This window comes from Heterodontus francisci, chromosome 35 (assembly GCF_036365525.1).
Source record: "Heterodontus francisci isolate sHetFra1 chromosome 35, sHetFra1.hap1, whole genome shotgun sequence".
Taxonomy (NCBI): Eukaryota; Metazoa; Chordata; class Chondrichthyes; order Heterodontiformes; family Heterodontidae; genus Heterodontus; species Heterodontus francisci.
The window spans coordinates 52,097,670-52,119,132 of record NC_090405.1 but is presented as its reverse complement, the minus strand read 5'-3'; the positions used below and the strand labels follow the sequence as shown (position 1 = coordinate 52,119,132).

Here is a 21,463-nt window from a genome sequence, read left to right as displayed (position 1 = left end):
GGTGGGGCAGTTCCGTGGCGGACCCTCCGCTGTTCTGCGACTCTAGTTGGAATATTTAAAATACCTCTCTGCATACATTACCATGTCATGTGCTGCGATCTTCACATCCATTCCCAATCTTCAGAACGATGTGTGGCACTCGTACGCCTTCGCTTTCCCGTCTAGAAGAAGCTGGCACCACCGAGAAGGGGAAGGGATCATTGCTACATTTTGTGTATAGGTGGGAGGGTATGCTGGAAGGGGTCAACTCTGCATTCAGTGTCTATTTGGGGGAGGGGTCAACTCTGCATTCAGTGTCTACATGAGGGAAGGGTCAACTCTGCATTCAGTGTCTACATGGGGGAGGGGTCAACTCTGCATTCAGTGTAGACGTGGGGGAGGGGTCAACTCTGCATTCAGTGTAGACGTGGGGGAGGGGTCAACTCTGCATTCAGTGTCTCCATGGGGGAGGGGTCAACTCTGCATTCAGTGTAGATGTGGGGGGAGGGGTCAACTCTGCATTCAGTGTCTACATGAGGGAGGGGTCAACTCTGCATTCAGTGTCTATTTGGGGGAGGGGTCAACTCTGCATTCAGTGTCTACATGAGGGAGGGGTCAACTCTGCATTCAGTGTCTATTTGGGGGAGGGGTCAACTCTGCATTCAGTGTCTACATGAGGGAGGGGTCAACTCTGCATTCAGTGTCTCCATGGGGGAGGGGTCAACTCTGCATTCAGTGTAGACGTGGGGGAGGGGTCAACTCTGCATTCAGTGTAGACGTGGGGGAGGGGTCAACTCTGCATTCAGTGTCTCCATGGGGGAAGGGTCAACTCTGCATTCAGTGTAGACGTGGGGGGAGGGGTCAACTCTGCATTCGGTGTCTACATGGGGGGAGGGATTAACTGCATTCAGTGTCTACATGGGGGAAGGGTCCTCTGCATTCAGTGTCTACATGTGGGAAGGGTCAACTCTGCATTCGGTGTAGACGTGGGGGGAGGGGTCAACTCTGTATTCGGTGCATACGTGGGGGGAGGGGTCAACTCTGTATTCGGTGCAGACGTGGGGGGAGGGGTCAACTCTGCATTCGGTGTATACGTGGGGGAGGGGTCAACTCTGTATTCGGTGTCTACATGGGAGGAGGGTTCAACTCTGCATTCAGTGTCTACATGGGGGAGGGGTCAACTCTGCATTCGGTGTCTCCATGGGGGAAGGGTCAACTCTGCATTCGGTGTAGACGTGGGGGGAGGGGTCAACTCTGCATTCGGTGTATACGTGGGGGGAGGGGTCAACTCTGCATTCGGTGTATACGTGGGGGGAGGGTTCAACTCTGCATTGTGTCTACATGGGGGAGGGGTCAACTCTGCATTCAGTGTAGATGTGGGGGGAGGGGTCAACTCTGCATTCAGTGTCCACGTGGGGAGAGGGGTCAACTCTGCATTCAGTGTATACGTGGGGGGAGTGGTCAACTCTGCATTCAGTGTATACGTGGGGGGAGGGGTCAACTCTGCATTCAGTGTCTACGTGGGGGGAGGGGTCAACTCTGCATTCAGTGTAGATGTGGGGGGAGGGGTCAACTCTGCATTCAGTGTCCACGTGGGGAGAGGGGTCAACTCTGCATTCAGTGTCCACGTGGGGGGAGAGGTCAACTCTGCATTCGGTGTCTACGTGGGGGGAGGGGTCAACTCTGCATTCAGTGTATATGTGCGGGGAGGGGTCAACTCCGCATTCAGTGTCTACATGGATGGTTGAGGGGGGGAGGGTCGTTGGTGGGAGGCAACTGTGCATTTTGCCGGTAGTGGGACTACAAAATGCAACCTCGAGTGAGTGTTTCACACACGGTGTGGGCTTTTGTATCGCATTTGAGCCTGACAGCTGGGTTCAGAAGCCTGCAGGGAAAATCCTGCCCTTTTTGTTCCTCCTCCAATTTTCACTCCTCCACCAAAGGCTCCACTTTTTACTGAGGGACGGTTCCATTGTAACCTTGTCTATTCTTTAAATATAAGCCTAAATAGTGTGTGGCACTGGGCTATTTGACTGCAAGGGCATCAAAGGCAAGCCCAATCCTGCCAACTATCAAAATGGCAACTTGGGTTGGTGCCCATGGAATATTACCCCAGTTAGTCAGTGCTTTCAGCAGAGCAGTAGAGAAAAAAAAAACTGTACAGAAAATAAAAGTTAAATTTTGATTAGTAACAAATGTCACCAATTCTTCCTTGTTAGACGGCTGAACTGATTTCAAGGAGCGGATTGCTGGATTCCCTTTCCGTGTCTTCAGGTTGAAGAACTTTTTCGCTACCCGGTGAAGTTTGTGCCTTTAAAGTTCCCTCTCCTCAGGGTGGAATGAGGGGAGGAAAAATAAAAGGAACCTGAGCATGAACTGAGAAGAGAGACGAATGCATTTCATGTTGGCAGAAGGCTATCCGAAAATACTGCACTGGGTCTGAACAGATGCCACAGCGGACAAGGAAGATGGACAGTTTGTCTATGGGTTGATGATAGTCCACAGACCCTTTTCCAAACATTGCACAAAATAAGCAAATAAATGAAAATGATATGTTTTTTTTAAATATTGTGTAACTAAATTATTTCTTCTTATGGGAATACTTGTATTCCTCCTGTGGTAGCTAAAATTTTTGAAGGGTTGTAGCAAGATGTTGCATAGATCCAGCTGCCTCTTTCTGTCCCTGAGGTTTTATTGTCATCAATGTAACATCAAAACCATTAAAAGACTGAAAGGTTGCGGTTTTATTCTTGCCTATATTAAGTTGGCTGATCTTGGCAGTTGCTCGAACTGGCCCCAGCATACATTTGCCCAGACCAGTATTAAAATGATTAAATATAATATTTTTTGATTTGAGTATGCATCCATCGATACTGCTTTCGACTTTTTGTGAGGCAAGGGTTTAAGGGTTATGGATCTAAGGTGGCTGGATGGAGTTATGATCAGCCATGATTTAACTGAAAGGTGGAAAAGGCTCGAGGGGCTGAAAGGCCTCCTCCTATTCCTGTAGATATTGCTGTTCTGAACTTGCCCTCTGGTAGCAAATATTTTGCTTTCTAACTCTCCTGTGAAGTGCTTTGGGACAGTTTTATTACATTAAAGGTGCTATATAAAAAAGTTGTTGTTGTGTTCCTCCTCAAGTTCCACAGCTGTTCCTTGCCACTGAAAACTCACTCCTCTGACGGTCTTCTCCTAACTGCCATCCATTCTTTCCCAGGGCCTCAAAACTTTACAACTCTTACCTCTGTTGGTCTTCCCTTTTTACATTAAAAACCCAAGTTTGGTGTTTTTACCCTTTCGCTTGGGTTAAATTAAACAGAAATCTAAATCACCAAAGTAGTGCAGGAAAAATGCAGTGTGCAGGAAAAAGCAGGATGTCCTACTTTTAGTCTTACTCTGTTTCTCCATTTGCTTTGTTTTATTCTTCTACGCACCCTTTAGCTTTGATTTTCTCTCTGTCCCTTTTATGGATTGCTGACACTTTTTCTCTTCTGCCTCGGTGTCTCAGACTGCCTTGCACTTTTGCTTAGTGTTACAACTGAAGCGGGAGTAATGCACTGTCAATTCAGTCCCATTACTCCACAGGTCACAGCATATTATTAATGTTTCCCACCTACTGGAAATTAGCCAAATTAAACACTTTATTAACCCCAAGAATAAAACACACCAAACCAGGTATCTTTAAACAACAACAAATTAACTATTTATCAATAAAATAAATCTTAAACAATATTGAGATAAATCTATGTTTGAAAAGACTCCATAACCTCTTATTCCTCCTAACCCTCATGTACACACACATACATTCAAAAACCAACTGTTAACTGGTTTTAAAAATGATGTTTTAAATTAGAGCTGTTTCTTAGGAATAATAAAATACTGGGTTGTAAATCTTGGTGGGTTACATTCTGGTTGGTGAGGTATCCCAGAGTTGAACAGTCAGATGCCACTCAAAGTTTCCAGGCGAGTCTGATGAACAGTCTGTAATGACTAGGCATTCATGGCACATCGGCTGCAGCAGACATCACACAGTTCTTTCAACAAGGAGTATAGCAACAGGTCTATTTGGATTTTGAATTAGCAGTAGAAAGTCACTCCTGAGATGGAGACTGGAAGGAGAAGGACTTTGCTACCTCCAACAATGCAAAGGTTCCTTTCCAGGGGTCTTTTCCGCTTTAGGTGAAACACAACGTGTAGGCCAATGTAGATTTTCTGCTGAGAGAGACAAATCCTTCAGTGAGAGCATGCTTCACTGTTCTGCCACATCAAACCAGTTCTAGTCAGTCTTTACACACAGTCAAACTGTTACAATATGGCATGGGACCGCTCTCTCTTGCTGTTGCTTAGGAACAGGCTTGCAGCTCGCACTCACTGTAACTAGTTCATGATCCCAGAGAGAAAAACCCTTCTCAGTCTTAAAGGCACACAGACCCCCTTTAACTTAAAAAAAAACACTTCCTTGAAATTGTCCATAGTTTGTTTCTCCATTCTTGATGGGAGGTGAGTCAGGTCAAGTCCTTGACTGAAGAACCATAATCTGGGTAGTGGAGGACCTGATTGAAAAAATGTTGCAACTTTATTTTCTTATTTCACCCATTCTGCAGATTAGGGGCGGGAGTGTAGTGGCTTAACATGCTGTCCTTTCACCCTGGTCCTTGGGTTTACATAAACTACAACAACTTGCATTTATATAGCCCCTTTTTCTGTAGTAAAGCATCTCAAGAGCATTTTGTAACACAATTTGACACCGAGCCACATAAGAAGATATTAGGACAGGTGGCCAAAAGCTTGGCCAAAGAGGTAGGTATTAAGGAGTGTCTTAATTGAGGTAAGAGAGGCTGAGATGCGGAGAGGGAATTCCAAAGCTTTCGGGCTTTGACAGCTGAACGCACGGCCACCAATGGTGGAATGATGAAAATCAGGAACGTACAAGAGGCCAGAATTGGAGAAGCACAGAGATGTCGGTTGTTGTGCTGGAGGAGGTTACAGAGAAAGGGAGAGGCGAGGCCATGGAAGGATTTGAAAATGAGGATGAGAATTTTAAAAACGAGGTGTTGCCAGACCAGGAGCCAATGTGGGTCAGCAAGCACAGGAGTACTGGGTGAACAGGATGGTGCATGTTAGGATACGGGCAGTAGAGCTTCGAATAAGCTCAGGTTACAGAGGGTGGAAGGTGGGAGGACGGCCAGGAGTGCATTGGATTAGTTGAGTCTAGAGGTAGCAAAGGCTGGGATGAGGGTTTCAGCAGCAGATCAGCTGAGGCAACCAGCCCGAGATGAATGAAAGTCACCTTTCTCTTCAGCTTATTACAACCGTATGTAGATAATGAATGTGGATAGCTTCAACCCAGTTTCTGAGTAGGTGCAGAGCTCTGTTACATGGGATCACCTTAAAGCAATCACAAGATTGTGGGAAATTGAGAAACCCACACTCATGGAGTGGAAGATGCAATATTGAGTTGAAGTTGAAACATACTATTGGGCAAAGCACAGAGAAACTAGCATTAGCAGCACTCAAAACTCATGAATCCTGCAGAAGTTTTAATACAAAGAACAAAGAACAGTACAGCACAGGAACAGGTCATTCAGCCCTCCAAGCCTGCGCCGATCTTGATGCCTGCCTAAACTAAAACCTTCTGCACTTCCGGGGACCGTATCCCTCTATTCCCATCCTATTCATGTATTTGTCAAGATGCCTCTTAAATGTCGCTTGTGTACCTGCTTCCACCACCTCCCCTGGCAGCAAGTTCCAGGCACTCACCACCCTCTGTGTAAAGAACTTGCCTCGCACATCCCCTCTAAACTTTGCCCCTCTCACCTTAAACCTATGTCCCCTAGTAACTGACTCTTCCACCCTGGGAAAAAGCTTCTGACTATCCAGTAATGCTCAGTTATATTGAAGATTTAAAGATTGCATTCTATACCTTTCCCACTTGAGGCACAAGCATTTTTTTAAAAAAGAAAAGGCTTCTGCAAATAGCAGAATTTGCAAACAAATCACTCAATTGACTCCTGCCATGCTGTACTCATCTGAGAGTACTTGTTGCTGCCACTGGATGTAGAAAGTGAGACAACATTCATAACTCAACACCTCAGAACCAAAACAGAAACGACCAAAAAAACAAACCCAGTGGCTTGTTAAAACAAAACAGCTATTAACTGGGATTAGAGATGCTGAAACAGTGTCAATTTCTGGAAACACTGCACTCATACATAACTGTGCTGCAATGCAGAATGACCATTAGTAAGGTTCTTGGCAACCGTTTTGAAAGTGTGTAGGAGCTTCAGCAGGACAACGCTGCAACAGATCAATGGGCCCCTTTCCACTCTAACCTGTAATTGCATCATTGGGCCCAGGAATTTGGGAATTGCCATCAATCAGGGGATGTTGTAACACGTTTGTTAAAGTAAATTTACTTTCTTGAATTATCTGTGAGAGTAGTTTGCACAGCAAAACTCTATTAATAAATTATTGAAAGCACCTTCACTGCACATATGGGTTATCATGTGATATTCTCTCATTTTGTTTTTGATACCTGTAATGACTCAATGATGAAATGATTCTGTGTATATGAATGTTGTTTATTCATCTGTTTTTTTCTGCCTGATTAACTGAACAGCTACACCATCTCCCCAGCATGGATGGCATTTGGTCAGGTTTTGCATACGCAGACAGAGGTTGTAGACGATTGGGACTCCTCTGCTGCCTTGACTGATAGATACTTTGCTTAGAGTGGAACACAGCTCACTATGTTCAATGCCCTGGTCTGTACTGAGGTAGCCAATCTCAACCAGAGCAGCATTAGAGGCTCTGGAAGAGCTAGAAATTGATTCTTTTTTCTGATCTTTGCACAGATTCCCCCCTGCTGGAATATGAATATTTTGATGAGCACGGGGTAGTGTTTGACTGTGATGCCCTTCACGGTTAAGTAGCTTATTGTTCAAGCTCATACATGAAAGGACGAGGTGCTGGGAAGAGGCGCCACATGTGTGGAGAGTGGGCACCTTTGCAACAGGGCGAAAGCCATTTAAAAAGACTTACCATGGAACCTGGTTTCTTTTGACGTTGGATTGTAACAAGGTGAGCTGAAGGCTGGGGCCATAGTGATGCCAACAGCTCAGCAGGGAGGAGCAACCAATTGTTCCAAGTCATTAACAATATGTAGACATCATGGGCTGGATTTTCGATCTGGGGTCGGGAACTCGATGCCTGGAGCATTTCAGGGTCCCGACCACACGCTTCAGCAGCACTGCTCTCGTAACGCAGTCTTGGAATTCAAATGCCCTAATTGAACAGGAGGTGAGCTTGGCATCTCATTAAAGGCGCCGAGTGCCTCCAGGAGGCGGGAGCTGCCTGCCTGGGGCCAGCAGCTAAGGCAGGCGGCAGCCATGTGGGGGACCTGCTGCTCTCTTGCTGGGAAGTGCAGGCAACTCATTAAAGAGCCAACACTGTGACAAGAATGGAAAGGGCCCACCCCAGTCCCATAACAAGCTCCTAAAGGAGCTTAATGGTTCCTTAATTGGAGGCGAGTGGTTCCCCCATTCCTTCCCCAGCCCCCCTCGCATTGAAAAATCACAGACTGTCCTAGAGGCGTCAGGTTCCGGGGACAAACTCAGGGACCGCGATTTTCAAATTGCGTCTCCTTCCATTCCTGACCCCGCTTCCTTTTGAAAATCCGTCCCCGCGTCGGGCTGTGTCAGTCGCTGATAATTGTTAAGGGCTGTTCTGAGGAATGCTGAAGAAAAGCAGAACCACCGATTCATAGGACATGAGTCCATATCTGTGATTCTCCCACATAACAACCATCCATGCTTCTGTGGGCAGTTACTAACTGTAGGCCATGCATATCCCCACAAGAAAGTATATTTAACAAGATCCTTTAATTTGCCATGTGGAGTCTGGAATAATGTCTGTCTCTGAATGACATTCTTTTCCTTCCTTTGCAACATAAGGAGTGGGAGGGGAAATCTATCCCAGCTCAGTCACTACTCCACAGTCAGACAGGTTGTGAACGGAGGCCATGATGCATGATGTCTATTGAGGAATGAGGTAGAAAGGGAGGTGGACTAATGGTGGGCTATATTTTAGGTGTTAGCCGGTTGTGGGCTCAAGTGCCGCTCCAGAGATTGAGCACAAAATCTAGGCTGACACTGCCAGTACAGTGCTGAGGGAGTGCTGCACTGTTGGAGGTGCTTTCTTTCGAATGATATATTAAACCAAGGCCCTGTCTTCCCTCTCAGGTGGATGTAAAAGATCCCACAGCAGTATTTCAGAGACCAGGGAAGTCCTCTTTAATGTCATGGCTGATAGTTAGCCCTCAAGTAACATCAGGGAAATAAACATATTATCTGGTCATTATTACATTGCTGTTTGTGAGATCTTGCTGTGTGTACGTTGCATGTCTCATCACCTCCATTTTACTACCAAATTATTTTATTGGCTGTAGAGTGCTTTGGGATGCTGTGAAAGGTGCTATACAAATGTAAAATCTTTCCTTTTGAGCTTAAAACCAAGTTCCTTATTGGCTGCTGGTAGTCATGTGTATAAATAGGGGAAACATTGAAAAGACATGACCAGCATCTTATCCCAAAGCGTTTCAAAACCAATTAATTATTTGGACGTGTAAAATCACTGTTGTTATGTAGGTAGATGCAGCAGCCACTTTGGTACTCAGTTGGGTCCCAGACAGCAATGTGACAAGTGGCCAGTTAAACTGCTTTTGGCAATGTTGGTTGAGAGGGAAATATTGGCCAGGACACCTGCAGAACTTTGAAAAGTGGGAAGGGATCTTTAAGATATCTAAACCTCTGGAACAAGGCACATATTTTAACATTTCATCCCAAAAAAATGTTGCCTGCACTAGTGCAGCATTTACTCAGTAATGCACTGAAGTTTTTGGCTTAAACAAGACTGGTACTAATTTGACCTACAATAACCCTTTAAGATTATTAAAGTGCAAGTCATTTGTTTTCACAATGAGAGGATGGTTCCAAAATGTACTGAAAAAATTTATTTATTTTTGCAACTTTAAAAAGAGGACCTAATGTTTCACTACGGTGTTTGACCAGATTTCATTGCTGGTCTGTGCTGAGTTAACTGATCACAGCCAGGGAGCAGTTGGGTGAGGGATTATCATTGGCCCATGGTTGGGAATAAAGTGGCCTGCTGGAAATCCATGTTAATGAACTTGGATAAGAACAGGATGAGTTTTAGCTGTGAGAACCCTCATGGTCGGATAGCCTGCTGACATTGGTGAAAAGTGGCTCCTTGGGTGAGGTTCTGGAGGGAACCGTTACCCCCAGCCAGATTTAGCACTTTCAGACCATGAGGAGGGAAGTTTGTAGGATAAAAATAAATTGGTCAGGAGAGCTTTGATTCATGTCTCTGCAGATTTGTGCTTCTGTGACTAGGAACCAGTGAAAGGCGGAACAATTGTGCGGTGCGAGTTGTTTCCCTCGGTGCTGGACTGCGGCGGTTTCCAGCGGTTTCCGGATCCGGACTGTGGCGGTTTCCGGATCCGGACTGTGGCGGTTTCCGGATCCGGACTGTGGCGGTTTCCGGATCCGGACTGTGGCGGTTTCCGGATCCGGACTGTGGCGGTTTCCGGATCCGGGTGGGCGCTTCATGTGGGTCTCGGTGGCGGCTCGCTGGAGCCTCCGGGCTCGGCTGTGGGTTCAGGCCACCGGCTCCCTGCGGGGCCCGGCTTGGGGCAGGAACTCCAGCGGCGGGGCGAGGGGGGCCGGGCCCGTGGTGGAGGAGCTGGAGGAAATAATCAGGTCAAGACAGTTAAATCAGCCATCATTAGTTAACCAGTAACTACCATAATAACCACAGAATTATCATTAAAATATTAATATAACTCAACTGTTTACTAATGGTAACTGCAGTAAGTAATAGTAATTAATAACTAACTGCAAATCAATAATTACCAATTGATAACTAAATACATTAATGAAAACCAAAACAATGTCAACTAGACACACATTTTAATGACAGTACATTAATGCTTCATGTATTTAAAATTATTAATTGATGACTGTATCGGTGCCGTTTCCTGCTCCCGCCCCGAACTGCAAAACTTTAACTTTGCTTCCAATTTCCACCCTTCTCTCACCTTTACATGGTCCATCTCTGACACTTCCCTTCCCTTCCTCGACTTCTCTGTCTCCATCTCTGGGGATAGGTTGTCTAATAATATTCATTATAAGCCCACCGACTCCCACAGCTACCTCGACTACACTTCTTCACACCCTACCTCCTGTAAGGACTCCATTCCATTCTCCCAGTTTCTCCATCTCCGACGTATCTGCTCTGATGATACCTTCCACAACAGCGCTTCTGATATGTCTTCCTTTTTCCTCAACCGAGGATTCCCCCCCCACTGTGTTTGACAGGACCCTCAACCGTGTCCGGCCCATTTCCCGCACCTCTACCCTCACCCCTTCCCCTCCCTTCCAGAACCCTGACAGGGTTCCCCTTGTCCTCACTTTCCACCCCACCAGCCTCCATATCCAAAGGATCATCCTCCGCCATTTCCACCGCCTCCAGCCTGATGCCACTACCAAACGCATCCTCCCCTCCCTTCCCCTGTCAGCATTCTGAAGGGATTGTTGCCTCCGCAACACCCTGGTCCACTCCTCCATCACCTCCAACACCTCGTCCCCTTCCCATGGCACCTTCCCCTGCAATCGCAGGAGGTGTAATACCTTCCCTTTTACCTCCTCTCTCCTCACCATCTAAGGCTCCAAACACTCCTTCCAGGTGAAGCAGTGATTTACTTGTACTTCTTTCAATGTAGTATACTGTATTCACTGCTCACAATGTGGTCGTCTCCACATTGGGGAGACCAAACGCAGATTGGGTGACCGCCTTTGCAGAACACCTCCGCTCAGTCTGCAAGCAGGACAAGGTTTCCAGTTTCTTGCCATTTTAATTCACCAGCCTGCTCTCACACACACATTCCTGTCCTCGGCCTGCTGCAGTGTTCCACTGAAGCTCAACACAAGCTGAAGGAACAGCATCTCATCTTCTAATTAGGCACTCCACAGCCTTCTGGACTCAATATTGAATCAATAATTTCAGACCATGAGCCCCATTATTTACTTTTTTTATTTTTATATATTTTATTAACCATGAGATAGTCTTTTGCTTTCGGGCAGAGCTGTTCATTATTCTGCCATTAGCACTCTCTGGACAAATGCTTTGTCTTTTACTACAACTATTGAGCACTCCATTTGCCTTCTATTCCATGACATCTGTCAGTTAATCTCTCCTGCCCTCCATCCTATCAGAGACCTTCCCTTTTGTTCTCTTCCCCCCCCCCCCCCCCCCTGCCAGCCACCTCCCCCACCTTTCACTTGCACAAAGACTTTTACATTTCTAACTTTTGCCGGTTCTGATGAAGGGTCACAGACCTGAAACGTTAACTCGGTCTCTCTCTACACAGATGCTGCCTGACCTGCTGAGTACTTCCGGCACTTTCTGTTCTCACTGAAATTATCTGATAAATTTAGTATGTTAGTAACTATTTTGTTGATCTGTGTGCTATTAGGATATTCTGTCACTCGTTGATTTGGCAGAGCAATTCTAGTTATGATTGTGTCTAGCATTTCAAAGACTTGTTGGCAAACATGGACAAAAATTCACAATGGTAATTTCAAATGGTCATTTCTTGATAACCTGAAAATGCACCTTAACCTTTGTATTGTAGTCCATTAACCAAACAGCTTGCTTCAGAGTTGCACTCATTTTTTTATAAAAACTAGTAACAAGTACTAACAGATCATAACTATAATAATGAAAACATTCAAACATGTTAAACAATCTGTATTGACCGCACGATTAGTTTGTAATATTTGCTAAAGTTGCTTTTTGAATTGACAAGTAGATTTTGGAAAATATTGCTCTGCATTTTACACCTGTTTGCAGAGCTGAAAAGCGGAAGCTGAGAGCCATTAAGTTTCGGAGAATTCGGGCAGAATTAGGTCTTTCCGGGGCCCTCCCACGGTCACTAACGTCAGAAGCGATGCAGCAGATCAGGTAAGAGTTAAACCTGGGTCTGTTAAACTGTGGTGTGGCAGTGTCCTTTGTCAGCGTGGAACTTTCACTCAAACAAATACATGCAACATGCTGATGCTTCCTGATGACTAAGGTGAGTCAACACCCTGCCGATTGTTGCAAGGAGCGGCACAGATCCAGAATGTTCTGCGCATAATCCCCAGCCTGTGTTAGTTGAGGCACTATAATTGGATTCCGTGGCCTAGGCAAAGGAGAGAGGGGAAAAAATAGCCAGGGTTTGTACAGTCGTTGTGTATTGGTTCAATTAGGCTGCTCGAACTCCCGAGGTTAAATAGCTGGGCGTACATTTGCTCAGCTTGTGCTTGAAAAAAGATTTTTGATGGGGAAAGGGATTGAGGGATATGGGGCAAAGCTGCCTAAATGGGGTTGTGATACTGATCAGCTATGATCTCATTGAATGATGGAACAGGCTGAATGGCCTCCTCTTTCCTACATCCCTTCGTAGCCTATGTAATAAAAGTAACTGTGGTGCATTCGCGCTGTTTCAGAGGGCTACAATTAGCCAGTGTATAAGTTCACTCACTCGTTTCTGTACAAGTTCTTCTCTAACACGCATTGCTAAGTTTCAAATGGGATAAAAATGCTTTGATTTCTAACATGTTTCAGGTTTTTGAGGGAAAGGTTTCCAGAGGAGTGGAATGTGTCACAACTGGCAGAGGGATTTTCGGTGAGTGAGGATGTTATCCGGAGAGTGCTGAGGAGTAAGTTCACCCCTTCATTGCAGAGAAGGATGAAGCAAGATGCAAATGCTCGTGCTGCGACGCTGACTCTCTCTCCCAGAGCTAAACAACTGACTGTCGATTCACCAAGCATAAAGGCACTGGTAAAATCTGAACCGATCACAGATGAAGCAGTCACGCTCAGTCGCTGTCAGGGAGCAGTAACGTTTCCCGTGCGTTCTGACTTGAAAGGTAGAGTGCACAAACCCACTGTAAAGGAGACGGGGAGAATGGATCTTGTTCAACAGAGAGTCTGCAAGCAGCTCAGAATTCAGAGCAGCCCTGACATGATGAAAACCAAGAGTGGTAGAAAGGTGGCTTCCCACGAGGAGAGGGACGAGTGCGATGAAACCTGCAACAGCTCTGACGGGGAACAATTACTGGCTGTTCAAGGGACTGATGAGGAATTGCAGAAACTCACTGCAAGTGGGTCTGAAAACCAAATGAAAGTTGTACAGAAGGGTTACGAGTTTTATGATCAGGAAGGCAATTTTCTTTATAGAATTAGTAACGTAGACTCCTTAAATAATCCCAAACAGGAAACCTAACTTGTACAATCGAGTCACTGATGAAAGAAAGAACTTGCATTTCGATAGCGCCCTTCACGACCTCAGGCCCTCCCAAAGCGCTTTACAGCCAATGAAATATATTTGAAGCGTCATCACTGTTGTAGGAAACGGGCAGCAAATTTGTGCACAGCAAGATCCCACAAATAGTAATGTGATAATGACCAGATAATCTGTGTTAGTGAAGTTGGTTGAGGGATAAATATTGGTCAAGACACTGGGGAGAACTCCTCATCCCTTCGAATGGAGCTGTAGGATTATTTATAGCCCCCTGAGTAAATGTTTATTCTGAAAGACTGCACCTCCGACAGCGCAGCATTCCCTCAGTAAAGTGTCAGATTTTGCGCTCAAGTCTCCGGAGTGGGACTTGAACCCATAACTGGCTGACGCCTAAAATGAAGCCCACCATTTGCACTTCACCTTCCTTTCTACTTTGGCCCTTGATTGATTTCATGCCTGCCAGTTACTCCTGGTTCCTCGTCACATGGCTGTTCTCTGTGAATGAAGGCTGACTATTTAACTGTGAGAAGCATCACAGCCAAGCCCTATCTGGACTTGAGCCAGCACACAGACTCTTAGTGGGAGGTGGAGATTCACTCCACAAGGGTCACCGGATGGTAGTTAGGAGTGGGAGCCTCTATCTGAGAGTCACTGTGATCAGCAGTAGCAGCTGGCTGAGAATTCCGATGGCATGGAGCAGGGAATGAACTGTTTGGTCGATTTCATTTGGAGACACTGGGATAACCAATTCTGTTAAGTTGGGATATGTAAAGTTCCAAAACTAATAGGAGGCACTGCTGTGATTAGTGAATTCCTGGAAGGGCTTCCTTCTGTTTGTTGCCTTTTTGTAAAGCTTTGTACATAGTCTTCCAATATTTCACAAAATAAAATCCTCTGTGTTTTCTATGCCTGTGCTGTTAAACCAGCTGTTATACAATGAAATAAAGAGCTGTCGATATGTGTGTACTGTGTGGTGTCTTTTTGCATAGCTTCAGTCTCTGGTTAGATAGAGTAAAAAGATTGTGAATAGCTGGGGCCCAAGCACTGATCCTTGCAGTACCCCTCTAGTCACAGTCTACCAACCTGAAAATGACCCATTTATTCCTACTCTCATTTTCTGTCTGTTAATGAGTTCTCAGTCAATCCCAGTATATTTCCCCACCCCACAATCCCATAAGCTCTAATTTTACAGAGTAAAGCTCCCTGTACACTGTCCCCATCAAACACTCCCAGGACAGGTACAGCATGAGGTTAGATACAGAGTAAAGCTCCCTCTACACTGTCCCCATCAAATACGCCCAGGGCAGGTACAGCGTGGGGTTAGATACAGAGTAAAGCTCCCTGTACACTGTCCCATCAAACACTCCCAGGACAGGTAGAGAATGGAGTTAGATATAGCAAAAATCTCCCTCCATTTCACCTCAGCCTAAAGTTCAGAACAATAGCCCCACCACTGTGGCATTTGGTTCATTTTCCACACAAGTCACCCTGAAGCCTCTGAGACTGGAGTTAGGACAGTGGATATTATGGACGCATGCACACTAGGAACTAGACAGAGACCACTCAAACTCAATTCATGTCGAATCCTTATCACCAACACAGCAAAATGTTTCCTCCTAGAGTCTGTGCTGGATATGAAGCCAAGGCCTCAAAAGTGAAAGACCTGTGTTTCACCGTCAATTTAACTCAGCAGTAGCCCTCTGACCAGAGTCAGAAAGTTGTGGGTTTAAAGCCTCCACAGGACTTGCCACATTATCTAGACCAGGGTTGTCCAACATACGGCAGGGAACAGAGAAAGAGGAAGGACACGGGGGAAACAACACTGAGGGGGGAACATAGGAAGAGAGAGGGAAAGCAAGAGTGATCAAGATCACTCCCGACACATGGACATCTATCCGTAATACTGCACATGGCTACAAATGTGTGGGCAAACACTGACGACTTGTGCAAGCAAAAAAAAACAGATATCGCACTAAATCAGTGTCCAACATAAGTCAACAAATTAGTCTCATTTAAAGCTTCTTGACAAAAATGTACATTTGTTTTGATTAATACTAAGATAAATTTTTCATGCCTTTATCTTTCCGAAATTATCTCACCAGCCCCCTATGTAAAACACAAATTGTAATGTGGCCCCTACACGAAAAGGTTGGAGAACCCTGATCTAGACCAGCGACCCAGGTTCAATTCTGGGTACTGCCTGTGTGGAGTTTGCAAGTTCTCCCTGTGTCTGCGTGGGTTTCCTCCCACAAGCCAAAAGACTTGCAGGTTCGTAGGTAAATTGGCCATTATAAATTGCCCCTAGTATAGGGACAGGTGGGGATGTGGTAAGAATATGGGATTAGTGTAGGATTAGTACATATGGGTGGTTGATGGTCGGCACAGACTCGGTGGGCCGAAGGGCCTGTTTCAGTGCTGTATCTCTAAATAAATAAATAGACTGACACTTCAGTCCTGGTTCAGTTCTAATGCCCTGCTAGAGTCTACATGTGTGCTGGGATTGGGTGATGCGAAGTACTTGGATTTGAAAGGAGCGCTGTCCGATGGTTGGAATAATCCAACATTGAACAAATCTCAATGCAGTTCACCAACACAAATGACAAGGATTCATAAAATGGTCTGTATGCGTCAGTTCATCAACTAATACCTTTACCTATTCTTCTTCTTTGGCCTCTTTATCTCGAGAGACAATGGATACGCGCCTGGAGGTGGTCAGTGGTTTGTGGAGCAGCGCCTGGAGTGGCAATTCTAGAGTGACAGACTCTTCCACAGGTGCTGCAGATAAAAATTTGTTTGTCGGGGCTGTTGCACAGTTGGCTCTCCCGTTGCGCTTCTGTCTTTTTTCCTGCCAACTGCTAAGTCACTTTGACTCGCCACATTTTAGCCCCGTCTTTATGGCTGCCCGCCAGCTCTGGCGAACGCTGGCAACTGACTCCCACGACTTGTGATCAGTGTCACAGGACTTCATGTCACGTTTGCAGACGTCTTTATAACGGAGACATGGACGGCCGGTGGGTCTGATACCAGTGGCGAGCTCGCTGTACAATGTGTCTTTGGGGATCCTGCCATCTTCCATGCGGCTCACATGGCCAAGCCATCTCAAGCGCCGCTGGCTCAGTAGTGTGTATAAGCTGGGGATGTTGGCTGCCTCGAGGACTTCTGTGTTGGAGATACGGTCCTGCCACCTGATGCCAAGGATTCTCCGGAGGCAGCGAAGATGGAATGAATTGAGACGTCGCTCTTGGCTGACATACATTGTCCAGGTCCATTAGGATGTAGCATATTATTGAGCAAATGGATAACATGATACACAGTCACGCCAATCCTAATGCTGGTATGAGGTGTTTCAGACTCGCCCAGTTATAGATTATTTGTAGAAAGTGCTGGAAATTTTTGACTGGATAGTAATAATAGAGAATGGATGTAAATTACTCACTCAGAGGGTGGTGGGGGTCTGGAACTCACTGCCTGAGAGGATACACACATGAAGTGCTGTAACCTGCAAGGATAACAGACCAAGAGATAGAAAGTGGGATCAGGTGGTGGGGAGTTGGTGAGCTGCAGAGTCCCACTGCAGTTTGTGGTGAGAAAGAGTTTTGGAAAAGTTGTCCTGCCGGGGAGTTTGTCCTTGGGGTTTATTTCCAGGAATTGACTCCTGTTTCCACAGGCTATTCCCTGCTGCTATTTGTGGGCAGGGTGTTTTCTCTGCTCCGCCTTCCAACTCCGCTTTTTTTTGCTGCTGCTCCGGATGCGGAAGGTGCAATGAGTTCTGATGTACAGCGGATTCTCGAAGCCGCTGATTTTGCAGCGAAAAAGCACAAAAATCAGCGGCGCAAAGACCCGGAGGGAACTCCATACATCAACCACCCCCTGGGTAAGGATGGGGGAGAGTCTGAAACACAATCTCCCCAAAATAATGCAGCTTCACTCCTTCAACAAACCAGCTGGAAGCTTGTTGCACATTGAATAAAACTGCAACATTAAACTCTGAAAAGCACCAAGAGTTATCGGTGCGAATACAAGTTACCAGAGGGACTTCTAAGTATAAATTAACTCTCCAGTTTACTTAAAGTCCAATCGCTTGGAGGGGAGGAAGGGAGAAGAGCCGGCGATGAGCTGATTTGGGGATATTTGTACTTAAAGCTAATTTCAAGTTAATTTAGTAAAGTTAAATTGAAGCACAGGACTGGGCTCAACTGTGATGCCTGCCATAGTCAATCAGTCGACTAACGCTGGCTGGCTTTACACGTGAAGACCACCAGCAGGAATACGAGAGGAATGCTAGCCCCCGTGGAACTGTATCTTGCAAAAGGCTGTGATTTTGGGATGAAGAAGGGGTGGGGGAAGGTGGAAAATCAAATGATCCAATCCTATGCTTGGGATGTACCTGGGCAGGTGTGAGAACCAAGAGCTCATTGATGGAGTGTTTGTGTTGTCCTTGTTGCGTGAAAGATAGAAATAAATAGGAATAAATTCCTGGTATAGGTTCGTACCTCCCAGAGGAGGTCAGAGAACTTGTGTGGGGGATTTAAATTTTTTACATGTTTTTATATATATATGTAAGGAAGGTGTTAGTCAAGGCAGAGTGATACAGCACTGAAACAGGCCCTTCAGCCCACCGAGTCTGTGCTGACCATCAGCCACCCATTTATACTAACCTGACATTAATCCCATTTCCCTCTTACATCCCCACCTTCCCTCAATTCTCCTACCTACAATAGGGGCAATTTACAATGGCCAATTTACCTATCAACCTGCCAGTCTTTGGCTGTGGGAGGAAACCGGAGCACCTAGCGAAAACCCACAGTCACAGGGAGAACTTGCAAACTCTGCACAGGCAGTACCCAGAACCGAACCTGGAATCACTGGAGCTGTGCAGCTGCAGTGCTAACCACTGTGCCACCCCATTTGTTGCAGGACTGTTGGTCTCTGCCTTAATCATAGAATGATATTTGGCCCATCAAGCTTATGCCGTCTCTTTGAAAGAGCTATCCAATTAGTCCCACACCCCTGCTCTTTCCCCATAGCCCTGCAAATTTTTCCATTACAAGTATTTATCCAATTCCCTTTTGAAAGTTACTATTGAATCTGCTTCCACCGCCCTTTCAGGCAGCGCGTTCCAGATCATAACAACTCGTCACTCAGCCCTCACCCTCCACTCTGAACTTGCTGCTTGTGCCTCTGCCACCATCAGACACCAATCCACCAGCCACTCCACTGCTGTCCTTTCGAACTCTCTCCAAAATGTTTCACCTGGCTACCTCCTTCCATCCCTGTCTCGGGCTCCTGCAAGTCTACTTCCCTTAACTGTGCCTTATTCCTTCATGTTTTCTCTTCTTCTGAAGTTCAACGGGAAGGAGGTTACATAAATACAAGTTGTTGTTGTCTGCCGTGATGCACATTCATTTCTGTTTCACTGTGTTTAGTTTGAAAGTTGCCGGAGAAGGGCATTGCTCAATGGGATTTCTTTGCTGTTTTTCTGTTTATTTAAAGGTGTTTCCCGAATTTTGACCCATGAAGCTGGAATTACAGATGTGATCATCTTACAGGTAAATGTCACATCAATGATGGTTGCTGCCGTTACACCAAACCCGAACGAGCCATTTCCAGGTTTCTGATGGAATGTTGTCCAGAATTGACTCCTTGTTCGTCTTCAAATAATGGATTTGATCGTTTACATCCACTTGAACAGAGCATCGATTTACTGTATTACATAGAATTACATAGAACATACAGCACAGAAACAGGCCATTTGGCCCAACTGGCCTATGCCAGTGTTTATGTTCAATACGGGCCTTCACCCACCCTACTTCATCTCACCCTATCTACATATCCTTCTCAAAGAATCCTTCCATAATATATCATTATGAAAGATGGCAGCTCTGATTATGCTGCACTCCCTTGGTGCCACCTTCGATTACATGCTCAAGTCCTGAAGTAGGGCATGAACACAGAACCTTCGAACTCAGAGTTGAGCCTGTTACCAGCTGAGCCTTGGCTTAGTTGGTCCTGAGATACCTGATACTGAGTTACATCACAATTTAACCATGATTGAGATTTATCTGTCTTTTCTTTTGCTCTTTTGCAAGGCAGCACTTCTCCATGACACTGTTGAAGATACAGACACTACACTCGCCGAGATTGAGGAGAGCTTTGGAGAGAAGGTGCGGAGTATTGTTACTGAGGTGACAGATGATAAGTCTCTTTCGAAGGAGGAGCGGAAGCAGCAACAGATTAAACATGCCCCTCACTGCAGCCGTGAAGCTAAACTGGTGAAACTGGCCGATAAATTGTACAATCTGAGGGATCTCAAGCGCTGCACTCCAGCAGGTCAGGAACACAGTCCTTTGTGACTGTTTATCTTCCTCCAAGTTTATCGCTCAGGTCTAATTGTTGCATTCCCTAATCTCTGGGGAATCCTTTTAGTGTTGGTGCAGGGAAACACAGCCAGGGTTCCCATTCTTAACTGTCTCTTGCTGGAAACTGTATGTATATAGGGTCGGGTTAGTTGTGATTTCAAATCCCACTTTCGCACATAATCTAGGCAAGCAATACGGAGCAGTAGTGAAGGAATGCTACACTGTCAGAGCTGCTGACCATTGGAAAATACATTAACCCGAGTAAAATACATTAATCTGCCTGTTATTGTGGCTCAGGTGAATGTTGAAGATTCCATGGCATTATTTGAAGAACTGGGCGTTCTCCCAGAGTCCTAGCCAAAACAGAGCAACTGGCCAATCAGCTCACTGCTGTTTGTAGGGACTTAGCTATGGGGAAAGTGGCTGCCACATTGGCTGCCCAAAACCTTAAAAATGATTCTCTGTCTGTACAGCACCTAGGGATGTGATAAGACCCAATGTAAATCCAAGTCTTTCTTTCTGGGAAATAATGAATTGTAACAGTGGGTTGAGGAAATGGAGCCCAATTGCACCCTGACCGATGAAGGGTCACTGACCCGAAACGTTAACTCTGCTTCTCTTTCCACAGATGCTGCCAAACCTGCTGAGTGGTTCCAGCATTTCTTGTTTTTATTGCACCCTGACTACTGTTCTGTTCAATCCTTGTTCAGGATGGACTGAGAAACGCGTTGAAGAATATTTCATCTGGGCTTCCCAAGTTGTTGCTGGACTTAGAGGAACCAATCAGGCCCTGGAAATGAGCTTGGATGCACTGTTCAAAGAAAGAAGCATTCTTACTGGATAATGGGATTCTGTTTGAAGAGTTTAAACTTTGAGACGGAGGATCCGGCAATGAATGTATAATTAGGTGTATTATTGTAAAATCAACAGTTATAAATAACCATCTTGCACCGAGGTAACAGTCTTTAAATCTAAATATTTAGAAACACTAGGATTGGCTTCCTGATGTTTTTCTTTGTTGCTGTGAATTCCTCTCTGTTTTATTCTCTTTAAAACAAGGGTTTATTATTTTGTTGGACTAACATTTTTGTATCATGTTGTTATGACCAGGTGAGAAAGAGGTCTAGGGGTCCCTTTCAGCCTTCACCTGGTCTTACTGTAACAGGGTTTAATTTTTAAACACACCGTGTTTTTAGCTCCCCCTTGGTGAATCCTTGTTCACCACTTTCCAATTATAAGGCAAAGACACCAGCACAAACAGGCTTTCTTAGGTTTAAAGAAGAAAAGTTGAAATTTATTAAACTTAAACTCTAATTTGGTTGATGTCTACGGATAAATGACACACCCACGCTAGCATGCATACGCAATACACACATGCAAATAGAGACAGAAAAGAGCAGAAGAAAAATAAACTGGAAAAGTTTGAGGCAATATCTGAAGAGTTGTTATGGTTCCTCGAGCTCACTGTAGAGTCCATGATTGTAGATAGATTTTGCTTTTCGTTGGGGCCCAATATTCTTGTTAAACCTTGTTCACTATAGGAGACTTTTCTCTCTTGGGGTTCATGTGGTTTCAATGGATTTAGAGGCTTGTGAGAAAGAGATGGGAGCAGACAGGAGAGAGATCTTCCCAGTCCAGGAGCAAACAGGCACTCTGCCCAAACTGTTCGTACAAAGTCAAAAAACTCAGATTACCCAGCAGGTTAGTCATGTGACTAGCTGGTTTGACCATGTCCATTTGTGTATTCGGCCATCCTAGTAGT

The 21,463-nt window shown here is 45.4% G+C and overlaps 3 protein-coding genes across 7 annotated transcripts in view; all 3 read left to right on the top strand.

Moving 5' to 3' along the window:
• The window catches only part of LOC137350697 (tubulin polyglutamylase TTLL13-like), a 52,502-nt gene extending 49,458 nt beyond the window's left edge, over positions 1-3,044 (top strand). For all 4 annotated transcript variants that reach the window (XM_068015584.1, XM_068015586.1, XM_068015583.1 and 1 more), the window contains one exon: positions 2,199-3,044. In XM_068015584.1, coding sequence (XP_067871685.1) covers positions 2,199-2,211 — 13 coding nt within the window. In that variant the 3' untranslated portion in view covers positions 2,212-3,044. The remainder of the gene's footprint in view (positions 1-2,198) is intronic.
• A 6,520-nt stretch (positions 3,045-9,564) lies between these two features.
• On the top strand, positions 9,565-14,304 carry ngrn (neugrin, neurite outgrowth associated). Its single transcript, XM_068015582.1, has 3 exons — positions 9,565-9,755; positions 11,908-12,018; positions 12,664-14,304. Exons 1-3 carry the CDS (start codon positions 9,604-9,606, stop codon positions 13,322-13,324), a joined length of 924 nt encoding a protein of 307 aa, XP_067871683.1. The 5' UTR covers positions 9,565-9,603; the 3' UTR covers positions 13,325-14,304.
• A 2,765-nt stretch (positions 14,305-17,069) lies between these two features.
• hddc3 (HD domain containing 3) lies at positions 17,070-20,692 on the top strand. Of its 2 annotated transcripts, XM_068015167.1 has the most exons (4): positions 17,071-17,216; positions 18,836-18,891; positions 19,432-19,672; positions 20,412-20,692. In XM_068015167.1, exons 1-4 carry the CDS (start codon positions 17,105-17,107, stop codon positions 20,543-20,545), a joined length of 543 nt encoding a protein of 180 aa, XP_067871268.1. In that variant the 5' UTR covers positions 17,071-17,104; the 3' UTR covers positions 20,546-20,692. The 2 variants fall into 2 exon arrangements, with proteins under 2 accessions (XP_067871269.1, XP_067871268.1); XM_068015168.1 differs by lacking the exon at positions 18,836-18,891 and having other exon boundaries at positions 17,070-17,216; positions 19,436-19,672.
• The last annotated feature ends 771 nt before the right edge of the window (positions 20,693-21,463 follow it).

What these genes read in the sequence shown, in the direction of transcription:
- ngrn (XM_068015582.1), top strand. Translation starts at nt 9,604, where the DNA reads ATGTGGGTCTCGGTGGCGGCTCGCTGGAGCCTCCGGGCTCGGCTGTGG. An exon ending in GAGCTGGAGGAAATAATCAG is followed by an intron (nt 9,756 to 11,907) that starts GTCAAGACAGTT and finishes ACCTGTTTGCAG; the next exon opens with AGCTGAAAAGCGGAAGCTGA. An exon ending in GAAGCGATGCAGCAGATCAG is followed by an intron (nt 12,019 to 12,663) that starts GTAAGAGTTAAA and finishes AACATGTTTCAG; the next exon opens with GTTTTTGAGGGAAAGGTTTC.
- hddc3 (XM_068015167.1), top strand. Translation starts at nt 17,105, where the DNA reads ATGAGTTCTGATGTACAGCGGATTCTCGAAGCCGCTGATTTTGCAGCG. An exon ending in ATACATCAACCACCCCCTGG is followed by an intron (nt 17,217 to 18,835) that starts GTAAGGATGGGG and finishes GTTTATTTAAAG; the next exon opens with GTGTTTCCCGAATTTTGACC. An exon ending in CAGATGTGATCATCTTACAG is followed by an intron (nt 18,892 to 19,431) that starts GTAAATGTCACA and finishes CTCTTTTGCAAG; the next exon opens with GCAGCACTTCTCCATGACAC.